This window comes from Scleropages formosus, chromosome 1, assembly GCF_900964775.1.
Source record: "Scleropages formosus chromosome 1, fSclFor1.1, whole genome shotgun sequence".
NCBI lineage: Eukaryota > Metazoa > Chordata > Actinopteri > Osteoglossiformes > Osteoglossidae > Scleropages > Scleropages formosus.
In genome coordinates, this window is record NC_041806.1 from 16,166,970 (window position 1) to 16,194,727 (window position 27,758).

A 27,758-nucleotide genomic window follows, 5' to 3' on the forward strand; every position below is an offset into this window, starting at 1 on the left:
TGTTAAGCGAAGCCCAAATAGCGCTTTCTACAGTTGGACAAACAGAATCTGTGGCCTCTTCAAACAAAAAGGGTGAAAAGCTCAGCTGGTCCGAATGCTTTTCAGCCATTCCGTAATTGTGTGCCGCTCTGCGTCGTTCGTCTATAAGCGGCAGTTTCTCGGTCCTCGTCGGCGTCAAATAACGGGGCCGCGGCGGAGCACGGAAAGGGCACGAGACACGGATGAGGGCAGAATTTTAACAGGCTGCAGTACCAGATTCAACCGGCGAAGTGGGGGGCGCTGTTTCTCTCTTGGCAAATAAAATACAAAAAAGGCTTTTGTACAGTGTGTGTGTGCGCGCCCGCGAAGGGGGGCGTTCTGTCCTGTGGCTCTGACGGTGTGTGTGTGAGAGAGAGAGAGAGAGAGGGAGAGGGAGAGGGAGAGTTGAGCGTGTGTATGTTTGAGTCAGAAAGGGGGAGAGAGAGCAGAGAAGGGAGAGCGACGCGGGCGGCGAGAGCTGCGAAGGAGCCGCTTTTTTTCCCGAGGAGACGGAGCGCGAGGACAGAAAAATAGGGAGCGGGGGGGACTGAGGCGCAGCCAGCGCGAGAGACGCTGACGGAGAAGCGGGAAACAGGGACGCGCAAACGGCGGCGACGGCGAGGACGTCGGAGGATTACAACTCTGTCCGTTACTGGGGAGAAAGTTGCGAAGGGGGGATTTGATGGTGTCTGTTCAGAGGAGCCACCTAACGGACCGTGTCGAGGGGGGCGAGTTCGATGCGCGCGGCTGAACCATGCACGCTCTGTGGCTCTTAACTTTCGCCTTCAGTTTTCACGAAGGTAAGTAAGATGTTTTTTTTTTTTTATTTTTTTTTTTTTCTCGTGAAGTTCATGCAATAAACGTCCCTTTTGAATCCCAGTGTCCCAGAGTCCTCACAGCGGTGGGATGAACATCTTTTGTCAAAAAGTCCTCTTGAAGTTTTTTTGTTTGTTTGTTTGCTTCCGTTCCCTTTTTTTTTTTTTTTTTTACGCGTCTTCTTCGGCTGTTCGACAGGACACAGGAATGCGCGTGCAGATATGCGCGAGCGGCCGCCCGTGCGGGTTTCACGCGTGCGCCCGTTGAACACTTGTGTGACTTGCGTGTGCGCGCGATAACGCGAATTCGACTGCGGAGCCCGTGGTTTTGGACGCCAATTAAAAATGGGGGATTTCTGGAAGACGACGTGTTCGCGAAAAAATGCACTGTACGCGAGTGCGGGGCCATTATTATTCGCCTAGTACTGCGGTTTCTGCGCGTCTCCGACACGGGGACACGTTTGCCCGCTCCGTCCTGCGTGGGAGCTGCGGGGCGTTTGGTGACACGGGCAGAAACGAGCATATTTCTCGAGACGTGACCTTTAATTATGCAAATTATGCTAATGTATTCAAATGCATAGTAATGTGCCGGAAAGAGCACGAATAGAATACCTGCGAGTGGGCCAGTGTTCGTGTCAAGGGCTACGAAATAAGAGTGACGGTACCGTCCGCTCACCTCTACTGTCATTGAGGCGACGGCAGCTCACGGCTGTGCCACTTTCCCGTGACAAACACACGTCCACAGAAGCAAGCGAGGGGACGCGACGGGAGCGCGCGCGATCCCACGGGGAGGAGCCGGACGCGGGCGGCTCAGTCTGAGCTCCGGGAAGACCCGGCGTACGGGCGCTTACTGTACGGTGTCCGGTCTGCGTGACCGTTACGCGACCGCGTCTCGCGGTCTCTCTCTCTGCATGCAGGTAGAGTCTCGCGCCGACCTGGCTGTGCCCGCGCACGTGAGTGCGCACGTTGATGTCAGAACAGAAGCGCGACAGTGAGAGCACGGTGGAGACGACGTTGTTATTGTGTACAGCTACATCAGTATAAAATCAATGTATATAAATTATATACACACATATAGTACACACACAATTACATCTGTATATGTAATATCGTGTGTAATAATGAGACTGGTGTATGGAAAAACAATCGCGCCATAACGACCACGTTATGTCCATTGATAATCCAGTGATGTGGTGGAAGGTGCAGTAGAAGCTCCGCGAGGTGATGCGACCTGTTTGATTACGCCGGCTCCCTCGTGCCCGTGCCTGCGGTGCGCGTGCGCCCCTCATCACCGGTTGCTGAGGAGATCTCGCTCCGGAGCACGCGGCGACAGACCTTGCTCTGCACCTGTCTCAGCCCTGTCCGTGTTCCTCCGACTCGAGTCGGTGCGTTTCCATGACAACGGTTCTTGTCATTGCAGCTGGACCGTATCAGTACACATCAGAACGAAATGAGCCTGGCGGCGTGCAGTGTTTACGGCGGTGCCGCCGGGGAGGCGTCCCTCTGAAGGGCCGCCTGTGAGGTAACTGGTAAGGGGCCACGTTGGTGGGGTTCGAATGCCTCGCCAGCAGAGCATTTCATTTCGGATAGCGACACGGAGGACCTCGGGGCTCCACCTGCGCCTCCCGGCTCGCTGAGGCCCGGTGCGTCTCCGCGCTCGTCTGCACGCTCCTGTGGGTTCCGTGGAGCCGAGCGAATAACTTTGCCGGTCCACACGAGGGGCGTGCTCTGCCGTCAGACGGAGGAGAAGCAGACGGCGACGGGAGCAGGCAGACGAACGGATGGCGCGATGAGGGGAAGTGGCGACACACGGGGGTAGAGCCCAGGGTCACACACAGACGGAGGAATTCGCTCGCACTTTGCCTGCGCGGAGGCGGACGAAAGCGCCCTTCTTTGTTTGTGTGTTGCCACGGGCGCGGGCTGGGGTGGGGCGTGCACATCTGAGGTGTGTTCCTTTACTGCCGGCCCTTCGGCGTGACATCTGAGCGCGAGCGATTGACCGTGACAACTCTTGCCCGACTTGTCATGTAGTTTCTCCCATGAGCCACGCTCATCCTTTCGACAAATGGGGGAGGGGGGTTGCCGGCTCTGGCACGACACACACGGACAAATCGGTCCATCGCCAGAGTTGTTAAAATGAAAACGAGGCAGAGGTGTACGCGCTGTCACTCTGTAAAGAGTCGTTTGAAATGCCTTCATGGCATCTGCATGGAGCTCATTAGCCTGAACGCAGTTCGCAGCTGTGAAACGGCGAGTCGCACTCGCACGCGGCATGACTTGCAGTTTCCGCCGCCGACGGACGGCCCGATGGGTTACGCACCCAAATCGGGGTCGGGCTCGCCCGAGAATCGACGGCCTCCGCTTTGTTCTCGCGCTTTTCCGCCACCGCGAGGTGAGATGCGCAGAGCCATTCGTTTGGGTCTGGTGCGGAGTGGGGCCGTTCCCGAGTGTTCCCGAGCGGTACCAACACCGGTGTGTTTCCGCTCCCGGGGACTAAGTGCGAGTCCTCGCGTGCTCGCCGCCTGCACAAAGTCCCACAGAGGTCCCATTTTAAGGAGACATGTTGGAGTCACTTATTAATAATGCGTTACGTAAGGCAGCCACGGGGTTGAACTGCTCCTGAATAGCGTGCGGCACTGCGGGCGCTTGCGCTGTGAGCACAAAGGCATTGCTGGGGAGGTTCGGTTTTCGCAGCCCCTCGTTCGGACCCGAGCGCCATGCGTGGGCCCACGGTCATTTCAGGATTTTGTCAAAGGTACGGTGACACGAAGTTAAAGGAATCAGAGGGGCCACTCTCTACATATTTGCACTACAGAAACCAAGTGACTGGCTAGATGCGGGTCCGTCTCTGTCTGCGTGTGTCTGTGTACCGTTCCTATTTGTGTGTGTGTGTGTGTGTGTGTAAATATCAGGGACTATGTGTGTATGACAGTTGCTGTCAGTCAGAATTATGCCTGACGTGTATCATCTCCCTATTCTGTCACTGTGAATTTGAAAGGGGGAAGAGGGGAGAAGATGGGGGAGGACCGGGAAACACGTGAGCGTCTAGGCTGTACCGTGGTATCTTACACTGTGTTGTTCACTGACGCTCGATGGCACTCGGTAAGGGGTTTTGTGGCCGTGAGCTGATGGGTGTTACACTTTTTGCCCTGAATTTGTGAGTGAAATGAGCGCCGCGGGGTTTCTTACTGGGCGCCGCCGACCTCGGGCTCCTGCCGTGTGTTTGTGTCGCGGTGCCGCACCGAGATGTTGAGAACGTGTACGCCATGCGTTACCCCTTAGCTGTACATCAGGGAGACGAGTGGAGTTTCTTGTCGATGGTCATCTGAGATCAGTTTATACTTCGCTGAAAACTTTCTATTGAGCGGGTGTGGTTTATCAAACACGAGTTTCGCACAAATTTGCATAATTCTGCGGCATTTCAGCCATGCGCGCTGAAATCGCTCTAAAGTTGGAGCAAATTCCATGCGGTACTCATCTGTCACGTTGTTTTTTTCCCCTCAGAAAGAGCTGACATTCCTGGCGGAAAGGCAAGTACAGTGTCTGGCTGGGTACCGATCCCACAACCATGAGTCCGACACCTCGATAAGATCAAGGCATGACGGCCGAAAACTTCAGGGCGAGGGCACAAATGTTTCCTTGTTTAAGATAATGTGCGCTTGCACGGACAGCCGGGCCCCGAAGAAACACATGAACGGTTCGCGAAAAAAGAGGCGTCTCATAACTGGCCGTGCGAAAGAGCGTCGATGGGAATCAGCAGATCCCTTCCGCAATTCTGGAAGAGTTTCAAAACTCCTCTCTTTCGAAACCGTTTCCCTCATGGGCTCCTGAAACCTTCCCAAGTTAGTCCCTCACCACCTACCCAATTCCTTCTTTGAATATCGCATGGTGGCACAATGAGTAACACTGCTGTCTCATGGTGCCTGGGTGGTGCAAGAGGATGTGAGTTCAATCCCTGCTCAGTCTGTGTGGAGTTTGTATGTTTTCCCTGTGTCTGCAAAGGTTTCCTCTGGGTGCTCTGGTTTCCTCCCACAGGCCAAAGAGATGCTGTTCAGGTTCACCCATAGTGTGTGAGTGACAGAGAGTGTGTGTTCCACTGATGTATGGATGAGTGACCCATTGTAAGTAGTGTATCTAGCAGTGTAAGTCACCTTGGGCAGTAAGGTGTGTTCTCTGATAACACTACGTAGTGTTCATTGGAAGTCGCTTTGGAGAAAAGCTCCTGCTAAATAAATAAATGTAAATGCTGGTAGCTGCTGGAAGTGGAGTGCTACAACAGTGGTGCCCTCCAACAAACGTGTGTATGAGCACTCTGTTTGCTCCAAATGCCCTTTGTTTACTTTGTTCTACTCAAGTGCCAAGTGCGTGCACGATGATGTGTACTCTTTACAGTGTCCCTTGCAGCACGGCCTAGATCAGGACCGCAAACGGTTTCTGGTCCTTTGAGCCCAGGGTACGTGACGTTAGCACCACGCCGATCACTTTTTTTGCCGTGCGCGACCTGATCCAGTTGGACGACAAGTCCGAGTTTTTCGCTGAACTTTTTTTGACGAGTATGTCTTGTGTCCGGTGGAACCCGTAGTTTGAAAGGGAGAAGTTGGAGGGGGTGGTTGGCAGGGAGGCTGCGAGGGCGGGGGAGGGCCGGATAGGCAACAAGGGAGAGATTAGACTAGGGCTTTAAACCACAGAGAGGCAGATGAAAAGAGGGAGAGCGCTGGGAGGAGGGCGAGAGACGGAGGGAGAGAGAAAGAGGCGATTACTTCTGCTCCTCTGATCGCATACAGAGCCGAGAACAAGTGACTCGCGGACAAAAAACCAAACAAAACAAAACAAAAACAACAGCGCGAGGTATGTCTGAGTTCATACCGTTTACTGCTGAAAATTAACGTTTCCTTTTTTTGTATAGCACGTAGTGCTACGCGGACACGCCGGGCGACGGGGGCCTGTGGAAACCTCGGCTTTTTCCTGGCGATCCCGTTTTTCCTTTTCAGGGGCTGTCGAGATTCCCTTGATCTCTTGTCGGGATGGATCTCCCCAAAGTACTCTTTTTAAGCTTTAACTATCTTGTTCTTCATACATTTTTAAGCATCAAAACAACATTTTCCGCTATACGTGTTCTTAAATAAGTAATTCTGAAGATTGAAACTGACAAAATATGCCTCCTTTTTCTCTTACCCCCCCATTTTAAAAATTGCCCTTCTGCGGTGGAAATGACCATATTTTTCCCCCATTTGCAAATTTTTTGGAAAATTCAGACTCGTCGCGAAAGGTGGAACATCGCAAACGGAAAATATAAAGCGGTGCCCAGCCGAACAGCTTGTTTGAAATCATACCCTTAATGTTGATGCACAGCTGTTGCAGGAGTAGTGAGAAAGTGTGTAAAGAGCGGATCCCCTACGCTCTGTCACCGTGAACTGGCTGCCTCCTCCTCCGGGCTCTAGGAGGCCAGGTAGCTGGGAGTCCGGCGCCCAGCGGGGATCCTTCTTCTCTGGCACTTTGACTGAGCGGAGCGGAGCTGCAGAGCCCTGCCGATCTGGGGGCCCGGGGGCAGAACAGCACAGCTTCCCTACGACAGACGCAGGCAGGGGCGCAACACCGCCATTATTGTGGTATTGATGGGGGCTGCAGGTACCTTAGTGGTTACAGCTGTCTCCTTGCTGTCGAAAGACCTAGGTTCAAATCCCACATCCAGCTCTAGGACCCTCAATCAAGGGACTTAACCCTGAATTCCACTAGATTACCCAGCTGTATAAAACGGTAAATCACTGTAAGCATCTTAACACCGTAATTTGCCTTAGAGAGAAGCATCGGCTGAATAAGTAAAGTGCGTTTGCGCTGCGCTTTTGTACAGTTGAAAACCAGCACCCAGATGCGTCGGTGAGTAAAGTCCCCGTAAAGTCATGATGATGAGCGTGCCGTCGTGCGTGGCTACAAGAGTTTCACGATGACTGGCATGAGGCAGCGTGCTCCGGGATGATAGGACATTGTCGCTCGCAAGGGTAATGCTCGTTTAGTCGGCCGGTGAGGTCCTCGGTATGCGGCGGGGTCCCCGCTAGGCTCCGGTGGATAGCGGTGTGAATAAGGATGTTAACAAAGACGTGGAAGCCGTAGCCGTAGCATTTGCTGGTGGTAGCATTCATTTCTTTGAGATCACGGAAGCTGTGTTCAAGTATTGACTAGGATGTACAGTAATTTACCAGGATGTAGGTCAGGTGGTATTAGGGTTGGTGCTGAGGGTTATACAAACGCACACGCTTTCTCTATCAAAATTTTCGCCTGTACATTTTCCTTGGAGACCTTTCGTTCTCAGGCGAAACGTCGTCCGGTTCCACTCGGAAGCAGATTGATCGCCGACTTTGATCGATGGCGATCGCGGTTAAACCGGTGCGCGCAGGGTGAGGCTCCGCAGCCCGGCCCGTGAACGAGGAGCCGTTTCGGTGTCCGTCCGCGGCTCCTGTTGCTCACGCCGCTCCCGTTCGAACCTGGACACGTTCCGAAGCACCGTTTTGAGGCAACCCAGGGTCGTGCACAACCAAAGCCACAATTACCCAAGTAATGCTGCGCTAGTACAATAGTTATTAAAGCAGTGGTGAGAATAAGAATAATTACAGTAATGTCAGGCGGTAACTGTGTAATTAGTGTGTAACTCTATAACGTATAACGTGTAATATTGTCTGTTCGAATCAATATTATGCCTCATTATCGTGATCTGGTCCTTCTCCTTTGGTCCGAAACGATGCCTTGCCTGTGTATCTTGTCCGCTCGGCGTTCGCAGTGATGTAATGCGGTGCTAGATGATGGCCAGTGCCTTTAAGAAGCTGAATAACTTTTCTGGGTCATTCATTTGTGTCCACAGAATTTTATAATTCAGAGTTTTTCTCTTTTTTTCCTTCTCCTACGTCATCCTTATTATAGGAAGAAAACGGTGTGGTCTCCCAACCACCATCACTGTGTCCCTCTCTGTCCTCTTCTGCGTTCCCCTCTCTCTCTCGCCCTCCCTGTGTATGTTTTTACTGCGCCAGCGCTGTGTGTCCACCTTGTCCCAATGTCCCCTGTCCAGCTCATCCGGTTCGAAAAGTGCGAAAGCGTCTCCATTTCAAAGAGCGCTCCTCTCCTCCATTTCCACACTGCCTGCCCTGGATTTCTGTGCTGTCCCACTGTTGTTGTCTCCTCCCTCTCTGCGAACTTTATTTTCTCCTCTTCCTTTTTCGTCACCGTACTCCTCCTGCTGCTCGGCAGATTCCAAACGCCCCCCACCCCCACCCCAGCACCCGCCTCGTGTCCATTCCCGCCCCCCCCCCCCCCCCCCCGCCCCGCTAGCTGCCTCCCCCCTGCAGAATGACTTCCAGATGTGCTTCTTCACAAAGGAGGTCTGCACACGCTGAGGGGGTAAAATCAGGGTGCAGAGTGATGACATTGTGACACTTGGTGTGTGTGTGTGTGTGTGTGTGTGTGTGCGTGCGTGCGCTGTATGCTTTTTGCACGTATGCCTGTGTGCGTTTCACGACGCATTTGTCCTTTTCCAGGTTGAATATTTGTGTGCTTTTGTGAGTGATGCTGTGGGTGTGTGTTTTCTGAATGTTCTTACTTGCAGTATGCAGCTTGGCTCATTTGTGTGTGTGCAGCAGCAGCAGCAGCAGGAGCAGCACAGGGCTCAGCGATTCCCAGTGTGCTGCTGGTGTGAATCAAGGACACTGTGGTCCTGAGAGCACTGGGATCACTGGGAGCTTTCGTTTGTAGCTATCGCGTTCAGAAGGACGAAGTGATGGGTCGTAAGAGCTCCTCTGCCCGTCCACGTAGAGTGCGTGTGAGTGTGTACAGCACTGTACTGGCTGCATGGCACGAGGATGCAGCACTTGTGAGGTAGGAAAGGTAATGACATCACCACCTAGTTAGGAGAAAGGGTGACATCATCGTTTCAACATAAGGTTCAGTCATACATTTTGTCCGTGGTGCTTAAAATATATAAAAATGCACCTAAAAAGTTTGCTTTTTTTCATAAGAGGAAGGTTGTTTTTTTAATAAAACAAAGGAGAAATGATAGAAAAAGATAATTTTCTTAGCTTTGTCTAAGTAAGTCTGTTTCTATAGCAACCATCTAACCAGCGGCGGCTGTTGAGAGAGATGGGGCTTTTGTGTGGGGCGGGGGGGGGTTGGTTTATTAAAGGGGGGAATGGGGGGGTTGTGAGTGAGGGAGTCGCAGCTCCACTGGAGAGGAGGGGTTACCGTAGAAACAGACAAAAAGAGAGGGCTCAATGAAACTTATACAAATATGAAGTAAAAACATGAAACGGAATCTGTAGGAAAAGAGGGAAGTCATTCATACGGCAGGGAAAGGAGCGAAGGAAACGTGGTTTTGCTGCGCTGAAACGTAGCAGGACGAGTGCTGGAGGGATGCAATCCATAGGCAGGGTTACGTCATGCGGCAGCGGCAGGTTCTGAGCGGGAGCCATTTCTCCCGGTGCTGTCGCAAGCGGCAAGGTGTGTGTCACTGACGCCCGCTGCCCATGTGCGACCTTATGTAAAACGGGTTTACACGCACTCTGCGCCGCTGAAACCTTGTATAAATACATATAAATTCAGACAGAATGTAACATGCACGCACACTGATGCACTACATGGGGCAAAAGGAAATGGATTGCAACATACTATTGGCTGCTAAGGGACATTTATAACGGAGGAGCGTCTCTATCAAAAAAAAAAAAAAAAAAAAAGACGTGTTAAAGAATTCTTTTTTTTTGTTTTTTTTTTTTATCATTTATGATGCTGAATGCCCACCCGACCAATTAACGTAGCGTTTTCTTTCTTTTGGCAAACGCGGTGAGTTACAGCTGTCGTAGGAAATGTGTGCGCATCACCTGAGGATGAGGGAAGGAGGAGGGAGTTTGGATTCACAACGGGGGCAGTCGGTGGCTGCGAAACACGGAGAACCCGAAAGTCAGAAAGCGGTTAACGTGCCCGGCAGAGCCGCACGAAGCGTGGACCTGCAGACGAGACGGGGGATGCCGGGGCCCGGCTGCTGTCAGCGCGTAGCGAGCCTCTTCCTTCTCCTCGTACGTCACCGGTCATCCGCCGACAGATCTCTGGGACACACTTAGCGTTTCTCGATCCGCACGAGAGACAACGGGCTCGAGGAGGACGGAGAGTTGCAACGAACTGGACGTTTTTTTTCCTCTCCCCTCGACGTGTCCGTCATCGTTTTGTCTCTGTTCGTCCGTCAGCCACTCTCCTCCTCTCCACAAGTATCCTTCCTTCCCAGTTACCATGGTGACCGTATGCTCCCTCTCTTTCTCGCTTTCCCCTTCTCTCGGCTCTGCCGTCCCTCTCTCGCTCGTTTCCGTGTTGCCATGGCAATAGCTTTTTCCCTCCCTGCTACCTGTTCATGTCTCTCCCCCTCTTTGTGTTTCGTGGTCTCCCCTCTCGATCTGTCTGTCCCCCCCTCGTTCCGTTCCCACCCAGCTCTTTGTTCTCACGTTTTACTCTTAATATGTCATTCCTCTCGTCCTTGTCATGCTCGTCCCCCTGTCCTTCCCTCCCGTTTTGCCCCTTGCCAGTCGCTCGGCCCCGCGATCACCCTATTCCGCCCCCCTGCTGACTGCGGACATGCCCTCTGCCTGTCTCCTAGCTTGTCCTCGTCTCCTGCTTTTTCTGCTCGCCTTCCTTCCCTCTCTTTTGTCCTCTGTTTCTCCTGCTGTGAGACGAGGAGTAACCGGGTGCCATTGATCCCCACGCAGCGTGAGGGCTGAGGAAGGCAGGAATTTAGGGCTCGGGATGCAACACATGTACAGAAAGGGAGGGATTTAGGTAATTTTTGCAGACAGCAGCTGTTGCTATGGTGATAGAACTTTCTGATTTAGTGGTATCGTGAGAAGAAGAGCGAGGACTGGGTCGATGTGGAGACGGGGAGGGAAGGGGACACACCGAAGAGTAGAGCTGTGGATGTGCCACTACAGAGACCCACCCTACCCTGAAAACACAACTTCTTTGTGTCTCGCATAGTTGCTGCCATTGTTCTGTTCAACACCGAATCGATTGAACGATGAAGACTTCTGCTTCTACCACTGTTTCGTTTCTCACGTTTCTTTCTATTTTTACAGTGTGACCACAGCAGCCTGGTAACAGTGTTGGTGGAAATGAAATTTAAAAAAAAAGGGTAACTGATTGCTTTGGGAGTGGTGGGGTGGAGGGAACGACAAGGGTTGACGATGAGCTGGGCAGTGAAGGAGAGCGCTGGTGGTGGTGGTCTGAGATTACATTGTACACGACGGTTGAAGGATGTGCACCACGGAACGTACCGGGCCCGATCGCTGCCCGGTCACACTTGGGCAAGCGTCGCACTTCTCCATCTCTGGCCTCCTGGTCCCCCCTCCCCCTGCAAGAGGTCCGAAGTTCGCAGGTTTGTCGGTTTAGACTCCAATGGCGAGGAATGATCTTCCTCCGTCCCTCAGAACATCTGAATCTCTTTCAGCTTTCAAGAAGGCTCTCAAAACACATCCCGTTCGGTCCCACCTCTCTTCCGATCTTCTAAGCGCTCCGTAACCCTACGTGACGCCATCCGTCATGATAACGTTTGTATTTCTGCTCAGCTGTACGTGCACCAGCAAAAACGGCGGTATTAGACAATATGAATTTGCTTCAACAGTCATGCGCCTGCATGATTGCAATACTTCAGCTTACTCTGATTTGTACGTCACTTTGGAGAAAAGGTCTGCTTCATGAATAAATGTAATTGAAGGTGCGTGTGAAAGAGGAAAGGAGGGAAGGATGGGACGAATGAGCCGAGTTGTCCGTCAAGATTGCGACCTGTGACCACACCGCATTTAGAGAGTGCCACACGAACGGTAACACGCTCTCAATAATCACTGGAGAGCTAAATGCCTTCACTAAGCATTAACGAAGGAAGGGTTAATGATTTTTATGCATGGCATACGTGACTGACGCACGACGACACGTTTTAGCGCTACGCGTTACGAGGCCCAACGCGATGAGTGCGGTTTCAGATAACTAGCTACCAAATGCACATAAAGAGTGCTGTGAGGAAGAGGTGAAACGGGTAACAGCGATGGATTGCAGCCAGAGAGCAGAGCTGGTAACCAAAGGCGATGTTCTGCTGCTGGGACCCCAAGACTCTGGCAGAACTACAGCGCTTAGAGGAAAAGTTGTGGTTGTTGAGTCAGGCTGCAATGAGTGGTAAAAACTGGAGCCGCCCAGCCTCGCGTGACTCCGAGGCTTCTGATGTCCATAAAACACCGTAGGTTCAAGAGTATCTGCTGTTGCTGGTCGATACCTTTATTTATGCCGTGTTCCAGTGATAGCCGGGATGGAGGCACGTTGACCCGAGCACGAGGAGAAAGGCATTAGCGCATGGTTCCATGCATTCGTCTCAGGCTTCCGCAGGGAGCTCTCGAGTCTGGAAGCTGCCGCAGCCTGTCTTGGATATCTCGCTGTGAGCGATGGAGAATCCTTGAGGGTCATTCAGGAGTGTCCGGAGGGGCACCTTTACAGGTGGTCTCAAACATCTCCTCGGATGACCTGTTCTTGGAGGACTCGATTCGCATTTCAGTTTGTGACACTTGGCACACGCACTGGTCTAAGATGACTTAGATTACTAATGTCCAGACACGGCTCATAAAGAGATTAAGGGTGATGCGTTAGATTACTCCCATCAAGTCTGTGAAGGAGCTGGAAGATTCATGATAAGTTTCAAATGAATTTGGTGGTGGTTCGAGCTGGAGATCAGATGAGCTGTGATCGGGGTTATCCAGACGGGGCCCTTTAATTACCGCTGATTTCCAGGTGAATCCAGCTGCTCCACAACAAGTTGTTTAAAGCTGAAGTTGAAGGCTCCCTGGATTGGGGCTCACGCTCCTGGACCAAGAGTTGCTGCCGCTAGTGTAAATAGCGCAGCTTTTAACAGGGTTGTAAGCCCACCGCCCAGGGGGACGGGTGTGGGCCGCGTTCACCTCACACGCACTGAAACACACATGAATGATGTCAGAAGTTGCAGCGGTAACCAAACGCAGAGAAAGCCATTCTGCAGAAATGTAGGACAGGCTAAGATCTTAGCAGTGAGCAGAGCTCTCCTCGAACCTGCACTGTGTGCTGTGTTGCTTTTCCGGAATAGAGTAATAATTCAAAAGTAAAAGGTTAGGAGGATTTCCATATCAATAGGGAAACAGTTGCCCAGTAATAAGATCTAAGACAGACTTTCACAACAGCAACAGCGTATGCAGGGTTCTGCTCGGTCCCTTTTTTGCTGTTACGTTTGCTGCGGTTAACGGGCCTGTATGTCACATCACCTGTTTTTTTTCCCCTGTTTATGATGTGTTTACGGTAAAAGGCGTTTTCCGCGCGGCTTTCACGGACCATAGTTGCGCACCCTAGTCTGATCACCCAGTGTCTGGAGAAGTTGTTACCGGAGTTTAGCTGTAATCTGCAGCAATGCTTCAGCTCTCCAAGCGTTAACGTTTTTACAGGGATGCTTTAGGGAGTGCAGTAGCAGCTGGGGCTTACCGTGATTTTATTCAGGTAAGGACCCACCACCAAAGTGACTGGACGTTCACCTTACAGCACACAGCGATGAGGAGGCCATCATACCTGTGTTTTGACAGCTCGCAGAGCTCTTTTGTCCCAGTCCATCCACTTGCGTAATGGTTAGAGCCACTGCCTTTGTCGTGGAAAGACCCAGGTTTAAATCCCAGCTCTTCTTTAATAGCCTTGAACAAGATATTTACCCTGAACTGACAGCAGCGGTCAGACCGACTTCGCCATGTCTTGCAAGCACATATTTGTGGAATTAGTTGCCGATTTGTAGAAATGAGCGTTGATGGAATGTGCTGGAATGCAGCAGTGTGCACGCAAACATAACTTTTCACCCTACCCCTGATAATGCGATTCCTCCACGCAATGGGCGCGTGTAAGTAAAATGTTTACGTTTCAGGTTTATTCATTCAACAGATGAACTGATTCATGCAGACTCGCACGTTTGTCACTTGGAAGTGATTTAAAGTGTGAAAGACTGGTACAATTCATCTGAGCATGAGCACACCACTGGTGACCAGACGCTGGAGTTATCAGACAATCCAGTACATCGCAGTATTACTTTTTGTATTCAGTATTTTATACGATTAAAAAAGTGGGGGGAAATGCAAAGTGGAGCACAAATTGTTAAAACGTGAAACTATTTAAGTTGATGAATTTACACACACACACACTGAAACTGCTTGTTCCAAGTGGGGTCGCGGCAAGCTGGAGCCTGACCTGGCAACACAGGGCGCGGGGCTGGTGGGGGAGGGGACACACCCAGGACGGGACGCCAGTCCATCACAAGGCACCCCAAGCAGGACTCGAACCCTAGACCCGCCAGAGAGCAGGACCCACTGAAGCCCGCTGCGCCACCACTCCCCCCCCCATTAACTTGCATAAAAATGTATATTACAAATGCAGATTTGATAAGTTTTTGTTTCCTGACAAGGCATAATGATCTTAATTTTTTTTTGTAACTATATTTTATTACCATGCATAATGTTGGTGTCATATGAAAATGTTTTTAAAAATCACATACATGATACATTGGAATGACCAGTCAGTGACATGACCAGACCCCCCACTGTTAGGTGCGTGCGCATGAGCTGTGCTATTTATTTTCTTTTCTTGCTGACTGTGTGATGAGCTCCAGGAAAACAAGAGTCCTCCCTTTCGAGTCCTCCCTTTCATTTCCCAAGAAAAGTCAGCGCTGCGATTTCAAGGAAAGTGTCACTGTCGCGTAAATTACCCTCAAGCCGCAGATGTGGCGTTAACCGCGGCACAACCGCCGCCCGTGTTGGAGGCCCGTGTTGTCCCACATAATGACACATGGGGCAACCGTGTCTGCTCATTGTCCCACATAATGACACGTGGGGCGGCCGTGTCGGCTCAGCCGAGGCTCCGGCGACCCGATCTCCACCTCGCAGTGACCCATTTGCACAGAAGCTACAGCTGTACCCGCTACGTGTAAATTCGTTAAATGCTTTGCAGACCTGAACTCTGAGAGATTTTAAACTATTATTGTTGTTGTTATTAATATTATCGTTATGAGGAAAGTATCTTCGGGCGACGTGTGTGTTCGTGTCAAATATGGTGCGTAAACCCTGGGTACCGGGAAGATATCCGTGGCGCCAAACGCCTAAGTGTAAACGTAGATTGTTACTCATCATGGCATTTTTTTTCCCCTCATAAAATGTAAAAATGCTGCAGAAGGTAAAGTTTTAACGTTCGGGAATCTGATGATTTGTTTAGTCCTAAAACTTAAAAGGGATTTGGTACTTTTAAGGTGCGTGTGTTAGAGACACCGGGTTGCCCTGCGGTGACAGATGTCTCTCTGCGATGGCGCCGCACAAAGAGAGGAGTTTTCATTAGCGCCGTTAATTTGCTCGGGTTCCAGCTCCAGACTGGGGCCGAGCGGGAGGAGAGAAGCGATTGCGGGGGCGAGATGGAAGGGCGAGAGACAGGAGTGAGGGAGGAGAGGGAGGCTGGGGGAGGAGGAGGGAAGGAAATGCCGCGCATTCCATTAGCGTCGACTGAAAGCCACAGGGGGGGTTGGGGGGAGCAGGGGCCCTGAAGCCAAGGACGGGGAGAAGCGAGAAGGGGACTGGAGGATGAGTGCGGCGCGCACACGCTTGAGGAAGAAGGAGGACCGTGATGATGATACGATAACGCTTTATTATTGGCGCGTACGACGAGTTTCAATCGCGTTTAACGCGTAAGGACGACACATGACAGACATTAAGTATAAAGTGTCAAAGTTTGAAAAGAAGACAAGATGTACTTAGTAGCGTCGGTAAGTTCTTAGACTGGCCACTGTGGGGCGCTGCTGAGCTCTTACGTTTACATTACATTTGTTTATTTAGCAGACACTTTGTGCGTAATGTAAATGTAATGTCTTATTACCAAGGGCTTGAAATCAGAGCTGCACCACATGGCTGCCAGGGATAGACCTTATTATTATCTTAACGGCTGCACCTCGTGCGACAGCTCGAGCTCTGCCTCCCGTCAGTGTCTTCATGTCCGTTACGTAGCGGATCGTATTATGGTGAGGTTCCCGAGAGACGTGGCTCGATGGGGAAAGCTGCTTTTGAGCTCGTGAGCCGTGTTGTCCGAGTCCGGGCGCTGTGTTGGGCTGGGGTGGAGAGGGTCCGCGATCACCTTACCTGCACGCATCCCGCTCCTGGAACTGTAGAGGCCCCGCAGTTCAGGCAGGTCTCAGCCAATGAACAAGCGGACCGTGGTAAACGGCGAGCCGCATAGCCACAGGGCCCTCGGCTGGCAAAGGGCAGTCGGTCTCTCCGGTTCCCACCATTGCGCCGCAGCACCGGGGTCCCTTCCCGTGATGTCAGATCAGCGCTGCCAGTGCCCGGGGCCCTTGGGCTGTGTTAGCTGTGGGGGAGGTGCTGCCGGAGAAAGTCAGGACAGGAGCCCCAGAGGCTGATGGGAGCTCACGGTGAGTCAGGATGGGGGACGAGTTCGGCGCAGAGGTCGAGGGGCGCCGCTTCCCCGGGACCTGCAAACAATAAGCACTTTTTCGCCCCTACGAATGAGAGCTCCAAAAATAAAAAGAGCAAACTCACACTTTTTCGGCGCGTGTCCTCGCCGATCCCCGTCAACGTTAACGTCCGGGAGGATGTCACGGATCGCTGCGTGCGGCAGTACCGCCGTTAACAAACCGGTCCGGTCGTCGTCGTCTTACCGTGCGTAACCCGAAACGTCCATCGCCGCTTCTGTCACACAGTGTTTACTTGCTGCGATTTACAGAGGTGCAGCCGGGGACCCGTCTTCCGTACTGTGCCAGTTTAGGGTAAGTACCTTGCTTACCGTGTAGTACAGAAGGAGGAGACGTTCAAACCCAGGACCTACGTGTCCGATGTAGCAGAGACTAGGCGCGTTTTTTCCCACTTGTGCTGCCAGTAACCGCGTATGTGTGTCATTTTGAGGTAAAATCTGAGTTTGCCAAAGCACCGTACATTTCAGGAGGGGCACGGATCCTCTGTGACAGTGAAAGTGCGCTGGGAGTGGAGCGTGGCTACGGAGGCCTGACTCCCAGCTAGTGGCTAATTAAAGTGTCTCCTTGTTAGAGAGCGTCCTGTGGGGGGGGGGTCAGGACAGCGGGATGGAGGGGGATAATGCGCATTGGGCGGCGGGTTTGTAGCAGTGAATCGAGCACCAGCTGAACTAACTCGGCCTCAGTGTGTGACCGTGCGAGTGGCCTGAGCGAGGGGGGGCGAAGACTTGCATAGTAAAAAGATGCCAATTCAGTGAACATTTGCAATGCCCGGAGAAGCCAAAACACTCCCTCTGTCTGTCCCCACCGCGAGGACCGATGACCGCCGAGTCCTGCTTTGTCCACGAAAATGTACGCTGGACACACATTACAATCAATTTAATTTATTCGTTACCGCAATTGAACATTCAGCAGTACTGCAGCAGCGCTCCTTTACAGCGACCTGGTCTCGCAAGCAGAGACGGACCGGGGACAATTTTAACGTAGTCTTCAAATCGGGGGACAGTTTTAACACAGCGCTCAGATAAATAGCGTTTGCCAAAGGTGCGGCGGTGCGGTGCGAGAGCTGCCACCTCGTACTCAAAGGACGAGGGTTTAAATTCCATCTTTCCTGTGGTGCCCTTGATCAAAGTGTGTCCCCTGATTTGATACATTAAAAATGACCCATACGGGTATAAACACGGGTAAATGATTTAAGTTGCTTTTGTTAGAAAGGTCTCGGCTAAATAAATAAGTGTAACATGATGACGTCATTTATGAACACGGAGTATAGAGGCATCTGTTATTTTGTCTCTAACGTTGTTTTATTTCTAACGCATATACGGTATGTGTTGCATATTTTTTTAGTGCCTAGTAGCGAGGGAGGAACTTTTACGTTGTTTTATACCACTGCGCCGGAGCCTCACAGCACCTGGACTGTGCGTCTGGACCCGGGTTTGAATCCGGAGTTTGCCTGTTCTCCCCGTGTTCAGTCCAGGGAGGCCTGTTTCGAGTCAGTTGATGACTCTAAATTGAGCGGTGTGTGTGTGTGTGTAAATGAGTGAATGCTTGCAGCCGAACATTATAAGTCACCTTGGAGACAAGCTTCTGCTAAGTGAACACATTGTAAATGTACACATTGTTGCTGGGGAAATAAAATTAAAAGAGATCTTTTTTATGAGCTCTTTTACTGCAGGCTTTGGGGCAGCCAGGTCAGGATGGACTCTGTGCAAAAATAACCCGGAACTGAGCCGACGGCGTCCCGGGTACGAGCGGCTCCAGCTCGAGTTCGGATGTGCTCCGCAAGACGCCCATCTCCCGGCACTGCGGGCTGCCCTAGATACAGGCGTGTGCTGCGGGAGAGCGGCGCTCATATAGTTGTTCACACCACCCATGGTCTTGTTGGAAGCGCGGTCTATTTCTGCTCCGTGTTCTCGACGAGTGACGCAGTGTGCCAAACGCTCTGTGCGCAAGGCCTCCGGTGGTGCGGCACGTCCCCGGCGGACGCAGGCCAAGCTTCCCTTCGTTCTGGTCAAGCCGGTACTGACCTTATGCACCTGCACGTGGTCCAACGTGCATGGTGTGTGTGAGATCGTAGGATAATCACACATTTAAATGTTTACTATTTATTTGCCGGATCATTTTCTCTAAAGAGACTCGTACTCTCATGCTCCTTGCTGTTGTTCGTCTATTTATAGAACCAGGTAACCGTTACTGGAGCCATTGAGGGTAAGTACCTTGAGCTGGGGTACGACGCCTCGAACGTCGGTGCGTTGCGTGCAAGGCCGCAGCTAACCACTGTGCCACCTGCTGCTCCAACTGTGAGCGATTGATGGATCGATCACAGGTATTGTTTATTCCTCAGTCCGCTCCAGCGGCATTAACCCTGTTTAAAATCCACGTATTTGTGCCATCTGGGTCAGTACGGGTCACACACACACACACACATTTTCTGAACCGCTTGTCCCATGCGGGGTCGCGGGGAACCGGAGCCTACCCGGCAACACAGGGAGTAAGGCCGGAAGGGGAGGGGACGCACCCAGGACGGGACGCTAGTCCATCGCAAGGCACCCCAAGCGGGACTCGAACCCCAGACCAACCCACTTGCGCCACCACGCCACCCCTCAGTACGGTTCAGTTTTCCAGAAAGTTTGCATGCCCGTCCGGGTTTATTCCTCACTTAGAGCCCTCGGCACTTCCCTGGTCACGTCGGGTCCGTTTTTGAGAAGCACGGTGGGAGCGTCGCTGATCGTTAACGTTCAGAAGTGGGTTTCGATTCAGGACAGTTCAAGTCACGGTGCAGAAGTCGGCGTTCCGGTGTTGAGGGAAGCCGCGATGATCCAAAACTCGCTGCAGTCACTTCGTTTACGCTCGAGTTGCGCGGCATCGGCCACGTCTACCGCGGCGCAAAGCCCGACTCTTTTTTTCGCCTTCAGCCACAAGCAGTCGTCGCAGGGAGGAAAAGGCACTGGGGAAGTGGGAGAAGGGGAGGTTCGGCCAGACGGGCACAGCAAAACGAGGATGAGGGGAGGAGGAGAGGGATGAAGAGGAGTAGGAGGAGGTGGATCATGAGGATGAGGATGAGTCGGACGAGCGAAAAGCCCCCGGTGAAGCGGAGAGCTGTTAGTTTGTCCCTGCTCTGCTCCACTTAGACGTCCCCGCGGACACAGAGCTGGGGGGTGGAGTGGCGCCGAGACGCACGGAGATCCTCCGCTTTCATCGCTCCTCTCTCCGTCAGCGCGTTTGACGCAGCGTTTCATTTAGTCGCGGGAACAAGCGCACGGGGGAGTCGCGCCCTTCCCGAAAGGCCTCGTTAACTTCGACGCTTCTCGTCGCCGTTATAAAAAGTTCCCGAACAGTTTACGTGTTTGCGCTTCTCTTTTCCCCCAGGATTTATTGACGTGAAATTAACACCGTTTGCGTGGCTCTGCTTTCTTCGCTCCGGGTCACGTTATTCTTTCACGTTTACTTACTCCGCCGGTCAGATGTTTGGCTTTTTTTTTTTTTCCCCGCTTTAAATGTATACGCACACGGTAATGGAGGAGTATTGCGCACGCGCGCACACACACACGTGGGCTTCTTGTCGTTGCTGTGTGATGCTAATGTGCGGCGTCACATGCAGTCTGCTTTACACAGAAAAGATTTCTAGGGAGAGGGGTGTGTGTTTACTCCTCTTAAGAGGCAATTAAACATGGCGAAATCTCCAAATGAAGATGTGAATAAAACATAGTAAAACAGATGGAGTAAATCCTAAGTGCTGGGAGGAAGGGAGGGCAGGTGATGAATAATTAAAGCGGGGAGAAAGGAAAACGGGGAAATAAAATGAAAATGAGAGGTGAAATGAAATGTAAAATACGAGAAGTCAATTAGAGAAAGAGGCAGAGGGACGACCGCGTGCGGTTCCCTGTTAGGGCCGTGTTTGTACTTTACCGCGCTTAAAATGGACATTCTCTCCGCTCTCTATTGTACTTGTCTAGACGGCATCTTGACCTGCGGTCAGTTTGGGGACCAGCGATTAAATCTTAAAAGTGTGTTTCTGATTCATATGATGACATCACCTGCCTGACCATGGCGCTCTCTCTTTCTTTCATGCTCACACACACACCCCGAATTCTTGAGCTACCCCGGGCTGTGTCCCCCATGTCCCCCACCTGCAGATCGGCACCACGGGACACATTTTGCTTCCTGCAGACTTTTTCTCTTAGTGGTAACCAAGCAGAATAGCGGGAACACCAGTCCCGCATGCATCCACAGCAGCGCTGCACATTTACATTTTTTTAAACTTATTTATTTATTGGACACGTTTCTCCAAAGCAGCTCACAGTGTTCAGCCTCTCACCGTGATCTACTCATTTACACGGTAAATGGTAATTGCACTGGAGCAATTCAGGGTAAGTACCCTGCTCAAGGGTGATACAATACAAGGTGGGATTTGAATCCAGGTCCTTCAAGTGCGAGCGACTGCACTTCTAACCACCACGCCACCTGCAGAAAAAAAGATGGAAATGCACTGCTTCTATTTGAGGATTCATTTTACCATTGACATGTACTTGGTTGTACAGAAGCGGTACGCTGTTGAAAACTCAACGAAGGAACTGTGTGCATTTTGAAATGTAGATGTTGGGGCTGGGGGGCGCGGTGGTGCAGTGGGTTGGACCGGGTCCTGCTCACCGGTGGGTCTGGGGTTCGAGTCCCGCTTGGGGTGCCTTGCGACGGACTGCTGTCCCGTCCTGGGTGTGTCCCCTCCTCCTCCAGCCTTACGCCCTGTGTTGCTGGGTTAGGCTCCGGCTCCCCGCGACCCCTTATGGGACAAGCGGTTCAAACAGTGTGTGTGTTTGTGTGATGTTGGGGCTGGTAGGAGACCCAACGCTGTTTTCCGAATCCTCAGAGTAAAACACAAGTGCACGAATATCCTACGTATTTGGAACGTTACACTGTAGAACACCACATAATACGTTTACACCGAGTGTTGGAGCTCAGACGTGGTGGCAAACGGAAGCTCTCACTGTCGCCAGCATGCGAGCAGGAAGGATTCTCAGGACAAAATTGCGACTCCGCTCATGATCCTGCTTCCCTCCCCCCCTCCAAGTTCACTTTTATACGTTGTTGTCGATTCTTGATGGTCGCGTTCCGTGGAACGTAATGGGCAGAGGAAGTTTCATAGTGATGAGCAGGTCACGCACCTCGCCGCTGTTCCAGGCAAGCCCACATGTGTCCAATCTGAACCCGGGCACACATTTACAGTTATCCATTTAGCAGACGCTTTCCTCCAAAGCAACATACATCTCATAGAAAATACAATGTGTGCATTACATTACGAGAAAGAGAGACTTAGATGCAGACATGTGATTCGAAACCACTCTTGGTTACTTTCCACCATATGAAACAATGTACATCACATGAGTAGCTCCATAAAGGTTTATCCAAATAATTGACAATTCCTAATCATGCTCCCTTTTTTTTTCCCTTTGGATTAAACATTTACATCAGAGGAGTAGCTGTGTGAGAGCTACACATACACGCACACACATGCGTGCACACGTGATTGCAAGCGCACACAGAAACACAGTTGTTTAGCCGTTGCTGAAAATGGAACAAGAATTAGCCCAGAGGATGAGGCCGAGATGCCAAGGAGGAGGTGTAACTGTGTGTTTGTGGGTTTCGCGGGGTCAGCGCGGGGCCTGGGGGCTGAGGCGAGGACGTGGCAAGGCGAGGCTGCGGGGGCAGCACGGGGTGCTAGAACGGGGTCGCCGGGGTGAAAGGGGTGATTAGGGCAGCAAGCGCGAGGGGCCTCGGGGGCGCAGCGCTGCCATATGCAGTGCGTTAAGGAAGCGGGAGAGGGGCGGAGGACAGGCCGAAGGGGACGGGGTTGTAATGTGACGGATGAGGAGTGACAGCGTGCCACCGTGTGCCCCCACAAGCAGAGCGAGACACGTAGGCCGGGGGCAGAGCGGGGAAGCAGAGGGGCGCGCAAGGAGAGGGGAAGAAGTGAGAGGAGCCCGGAGAAGGGAGGGATCCCGCAGGGTTAATTAAATCTCTGTTCTCTGTCAGCACGCTGTGCTCTTGTTTTCTCCGAGTCGCCGCTCGAGGCTGACAGTCATACCCACGCTCGCTCTCCGTCCCCCTCTTTCACCGTTCTCTCGCTCCATCCCTCTTCCTGTCTCGCACTCTCTCGCTCGCCAAGTGCCCGCTCCCGGCCCGCAGCCACACGCGCTCGCCCCGTATCTCCTGTCTCCGCTCTCCCCGGCTCCGCGCCATCGGTCCCTGCAGGTGGCCCGAGGGGGAGGACGCCGCATCACCGCGATGGCCCCAGCTGGCTGGGGGGGGCGAGGCAAGGCGTGGCGTATCGCCGGGAGATGAGAAACTGGTTCACGTTTCCCTGGGAGACGCGATACCGGGTGGAGCTTTGCCATGTGACACTGTGGAGCTATGTGGAGCAGCGCGGAGATGCGGAACAGCACCGTGACCGGGAGCATCCTCTACTGCAGCACGCAGACGCGAAGCGCGGCGGGGTAGCGACTGGCATCCGCCTGGCTAAAACCTCTTAGCGACCCCGGTCTGACAACTCCCCCAACCGCAGGGGCAGACGATGGAAAAAAGAAAGGCGCTCGACAGCGTTGCTTCACGGCTCTCGCAAAGTTAGCTGGGTTCGTGCAGCCAGTGGAACGAATATGTGAATCACCCACCGTGTCATTAGTCCATGACTCTTGTGAGGTGAAAGACATAATTATGACTGGGGAAAATGGAAGAGCAAGGCGAACGTTTGGTCATTGTAACAATTGACTATTAGGCCCCTTAAAATGCGTTTGATACCTTAGCGAACTCTTCTGTTCACGTGTTCATTTTGTGCGTTTATTGCAAGGCTAACGAAGTCCATACGAAGCTTATGGTTTGCTGTCTTTCTTATTTTTAATTCACTGACAGCTTCGTGGAGGGGCGTTAAAAAGGATCAGTTCAAAGGATGGAAGCGGAGAATGACCGTCACAGCATTACACGGTTTACAGGCAGGCTCTACACTGGATGTCCACTTGCAAGTCCATCATGCGTTAGTTGGGGACTGTCCATCGGTCTGTTTTTTAAAAAACTGTTTACTCAGTGCAAGGTCGCGGTGCTCCAGCATCTATCCAGGAAGCATAGTGCTTGAGGCAGGGTTCACCCTTCATGTAATGCCTGTCTAGTCCAGGACAGTCACACAGACACAGAGGGGAATTTTGAGTCAGCAGTTCATATGAAACACATGTCTTTGGACTGTGGGAGGAAACTGGAGCATCCAGAGGAAACTCACACAAATGTGGGGAGAACGTGCAAACTTCACGGAGGCTGAATTGGGTTCAGATCCACAGCCAAACCCACATGCCAGGAGCAGCGAGGCACCAGGGCTACCTGTTGTGCTACCATTCTGCTCAGTTGGAGTTTAACCAATAAAATTGAATTTTACAAAATGAACTGTGAACACCGCTATAAGAAACTGGGTTGAATTTACACCTGACTGTGAAAAGTGTTGAGAGGAAGTTGAGTACGGCATCATCGTGGTGTTGGGCTTCGGTAGTTACACAGTGGCCGATTGTCCCGGTGGCCTAAAAAACGGGTCATCAGAATGGTTGAAGGCAGGTGATGGTCATCTTGGCTGGACGGAAGGCAGTGGTCAATGTGGTGTTGTACATGGGGTCATACCGCAATCTACACGAAAACATGAAACCGCGTACCGCCTGGCTCGGACAAGCCGCCGTCTGGCCTTATGACCAACGCCCAGGTTGCTGTGTTGCGCACACAGTCACCAGACGCCTCGACAAAGTAGCAACACGCACCGGGAGCAGCCTGCAGGTCTTGGACAGGCGGCGTGCGGTTCATGGAAAGTACGAATCATCCGTCAGAAAAATGGCGTACGTAAAACAGCTTTCATTGATAGAACCCAGCAAAGGTATCATAGGCCCGTGCATGAATAAATTATCATTAACATAAGTGTCCTGTCAGGGTACACCGGAATATGAATTTTGACATCGTTCTGTGAAAAAAGGATTAATATTTTGATGTTTCTCAGGGAGAAGGTGGCATTTTCTCTGCCTTCTGCACTAGTTCGTCGTGTCAAAAATCACTTTAGCGATAGGAACCGACTGGGACTCGCGTGGCTGATAAACCCAGAGAGACCGCAGGGCCGTCTCACCCAAAGGTCAGCAGAGAGGGGTCTCTCCGTGAGAGCAGACCGGTTTGCGCACCGGATATGTCCGCTTTGTTCTTCAGGCAAAGTCCGTCACTAGCAGGTGATGAATCCAAATGTAAAGAAGGTCCAGAAAGTTCTGCTTATGGAATGGTCAGTTCCGCAGTCTGTTCCAGTTCATGTCATAGTTGCTGTTTGTCCTGCATCTATTGAACATGTACTCAGAATGCTGATCCTTCTCCTACTTTTGAACACCATGTCTGGAGGGTTTCTGCTGGTTGCTACCGGTTCCCAAGTAGATTCTCCATCGTAGGCAAATGTTAGGTGGTGGGGGTACTTTAGCTCACTCATCTTATTCATACCTTTTCTTTCCTTAAACATGCACACCTAGAAGATGATACACATAGAAGCACATTACTGAATGGCATTTTCTGTTCAAAATGTTCTCATGATGTACATCTCAGAAGGTTCTGTGTAGTGATTAGAACCAATACCTTGCTACCCGAAGGACCCAGGTTAAATCCCACCTCCTGCTCTAGTACCCTTGAGCATGGTAACCTAAAGTTGCTCTAGTGAAATTACACACATACACATTGTCTGAAACCGCTGATCCTGGGGTCGCGGCAAACCAGAGCCTAACCCAGGGCACAAGGCTGGAGGGGGAGGGGACGCACCCAGGACGGGACGCCAGTCCATCACAAGGCACCCCAAGCGGGACTCGAACCCCAGACCCACCAGACAGCAGGACCCGGCCAAACCCATTGCACCACCGCACCCCCCCCTTTAGTGAAATTACCCCTCTCTATAAATGGGTAAATCATGGTACCTAGTGCACAAACCCAACATCATAGGTTGCTTGGCAGAAAGACTTGAAAGAAAAATGTATGTAATGAATAATTTAATAATTCTAGCACAGAATGGAAAAAAAAAAAATTAAGTGATGCTCATATAACACTCAGCAACTTGGTTAAAGTAAAACTGAGACACAAGTATTGTTTAAATCATTTATTTTCTCCGAAGCTGAGTGGCCTCTCAGACAAGCGCAAAATAGCGTTGCCATATATATTTGAAAAAGTTCTTTAAAATGATTTCGTAGAATATTAATCAAGGCATTTCCTAGCGGACTGAAGCGAGTAAATGTCAGACTGGAATGACCTAAGGTAAGGTAAAGGACTTGTGTATGAAATAATTGAACTCTACTATTAAACATAGAATTTTTTTAAAAAAAATCTATATATTTTTATAATAATTGCTGTGAAATCAAATCATTTTTACTTTGAATCAATTGAAATATTAGCGGTAATAATGAGAAAGCGGTATAATAGCGTAATAATGATAGCATCACACCTACAGTCTGGGACCAAGATAGTGATATTGTTATTTTTGTTTTTTCCTTCGTAATCTAATGCCCGTGGGATGGTTTCCTTTTAAGTCTTCTCCTTTATTAACAAGTTCTGCCTTAATTAGCTAATAGGATTGTTTTAAGCGTGATCCAAAATAAGCATAGCCCAGGGGAGGAGGAGGAGCGCAGTGGTGTGGGGTTCTCGACCATACTGAGGTATCGTGTCCCAATAGAATGTTTATTATTAATGAACCTACTGCAAGAATTTCATAGAAATGCGAAATATTGAAGGCCGATGATGCAAAGAAGTGAAAACGTGACCCCCTCCCTCCAGGTTAACAGCGTGTCGGGGATACGCCGCCGGTCATTTTTGAGCCGCCCCCGCTGCGGACCTCGCGGTGTCCGTCCGTCCTCTTGTCGTTTCTTCATTTTTCTCTTAAATTCTGTCACTTTGACTGAAGCAGCGTCTCTCTGTCAGTGTGGGGCGGGCATATTATTTTTTTTTTATTTATTTTTTTGGTTTTTGGTCGCGGTGTTACACATACTAGGGTTCTGGGCGCGCGCGCGCCTGTGGGTTGGCGGGACTTTGACTGTTGCTGCTGCGCTGCTTTCGTGTAACGCCGTTCCTGTCTCTTTTTTTTTTTTTTTTTTTCTATCACCCCCTTTTCTTTTCCCCCTCTCTCGTCTCTGTGGCCCAGTGTGGACGGCGCGCTTCTCGCAGGAGCCTGCGGACCAGTCGGTGGTGCTGGGGGAGCGGGTCGTCCTCTCCTGCGTCGTGTTCAACTACTCGGGCATCGTGCAGTGGACCAAGGACGGGCTCGCGCTCGGCATCGGAGAGGACCTGCGAGGTGGGACAGCCGCCGCGCTCGCTCGACCGCACTGCTGAAAGGAGGGGGGGGGTCAAAGGACTGTCCTGCTGCCTTCGCTCTCTTCACACCACCACCAGAGACGTGTCCAGCCCGTTCGTTCCGCAAAAACTTGCCTCGTACAGTGGTGGTGAGAGCGGTACGGACTGTCCCACGTCAACAACGTCCGTTTAGCCTAGTTTAGGTCCTGTCTCTTGCCACAGCTCCTGAGAGAGTGCAGCTCCAAGAGTGTATGTATGGCACGTTTTAAACTTAAGTCGTCGTCGTGCCAACGCTGGACACCGCCGTTCTACACAACTTCCTTTGTTTTCCCATTTTTAGCCCACAAAGCCGCGCGCTCCGACACACCGTGCACAGGTAGGCTAATCGCGTGTGTCCAAGTGAGGGTTGCGGCGGTCCGGAGTTTGTCCCGGATACGTCGCGGGGCACTGACTGAAACGAGCGGAACCCACGTGGACCGCGCGCGCGTGTGTGTGTGTGTGTGTGTGTGTGTGTGTGTGTGTGAGAGAAAGCGACTGAGAGTCAGAGCGCGCACTCGCCACACTCATAACTTCGCACGTTGCCGTGTAAAGGTGAGCTGCCGTCGACACTCCGTCCCTCCGCGTGCCACTGTCCGCCTCGCGCTTCCCGCCTCCGCCTCGCGAGCCACAGCGCGGCATCTCAGGCTGCAGGTACAGCGTCGCTCGGCGCCCCCCCCCCCCCCCCCGCTGCGCGTTCACGCGACTTCGCGGAGGGAATTCGGCGCGTTTCGTGGTGAATGTGTAGCTGACCACCTTGAGAGAGAACAATGCGAAGAGAGATTAAAACTAAATGCATCTTGAACGCACAAGTAATTCAAAGTTATGTAATCTTCTGGTTTTATCTTAAAATCCTGTTTTAGTTTACCTTATCGAAAATCTGGGAAATATTCGAGATGCCACATCACATGCGGCGCCGATACAGTAGAATTCACAGTACATCCCCATCAAACACATCTTGTTTGGGCTCCGATCAACGACAGCTGAGCGTCCGCCCGGTATACAAACTGTATTCAACATACACACAG

General features: G+C 51.6%; 1 protein-coding gene across 2 annotated transcripts in view; it reads left to right on the forward strand.

Moving 5' to 3' along the window:
- Nucleotides 1-337: 337 nt before the first annotated feature.
- The window catches only part of kirrel1b (kirre like nephrin family adhesion molecule 1b), a 45,547-nt gene continuing 18,126 nt past the window's right edge, over nucleotides 338-27,758 (forward strand). For both annotated transcript variants that reach the window (XM_018758178.2, XM_018758180.2), the window contains exons 1-2: nucleotides 338-818; nucleotides 26,546-26,695. In XM_018758178.2, coding sequence (XP_018613694.1) covers nucleotides 773-818; nucleotides 26,546-26,695 — 196 coding nt within the window. In that variant the 5' untranslated portion in view covers nucleotides 338-772. The remainder of the gene's footprint in view (nucleotides 819-26,545; nucleotides 26,696-27,758) is intronic.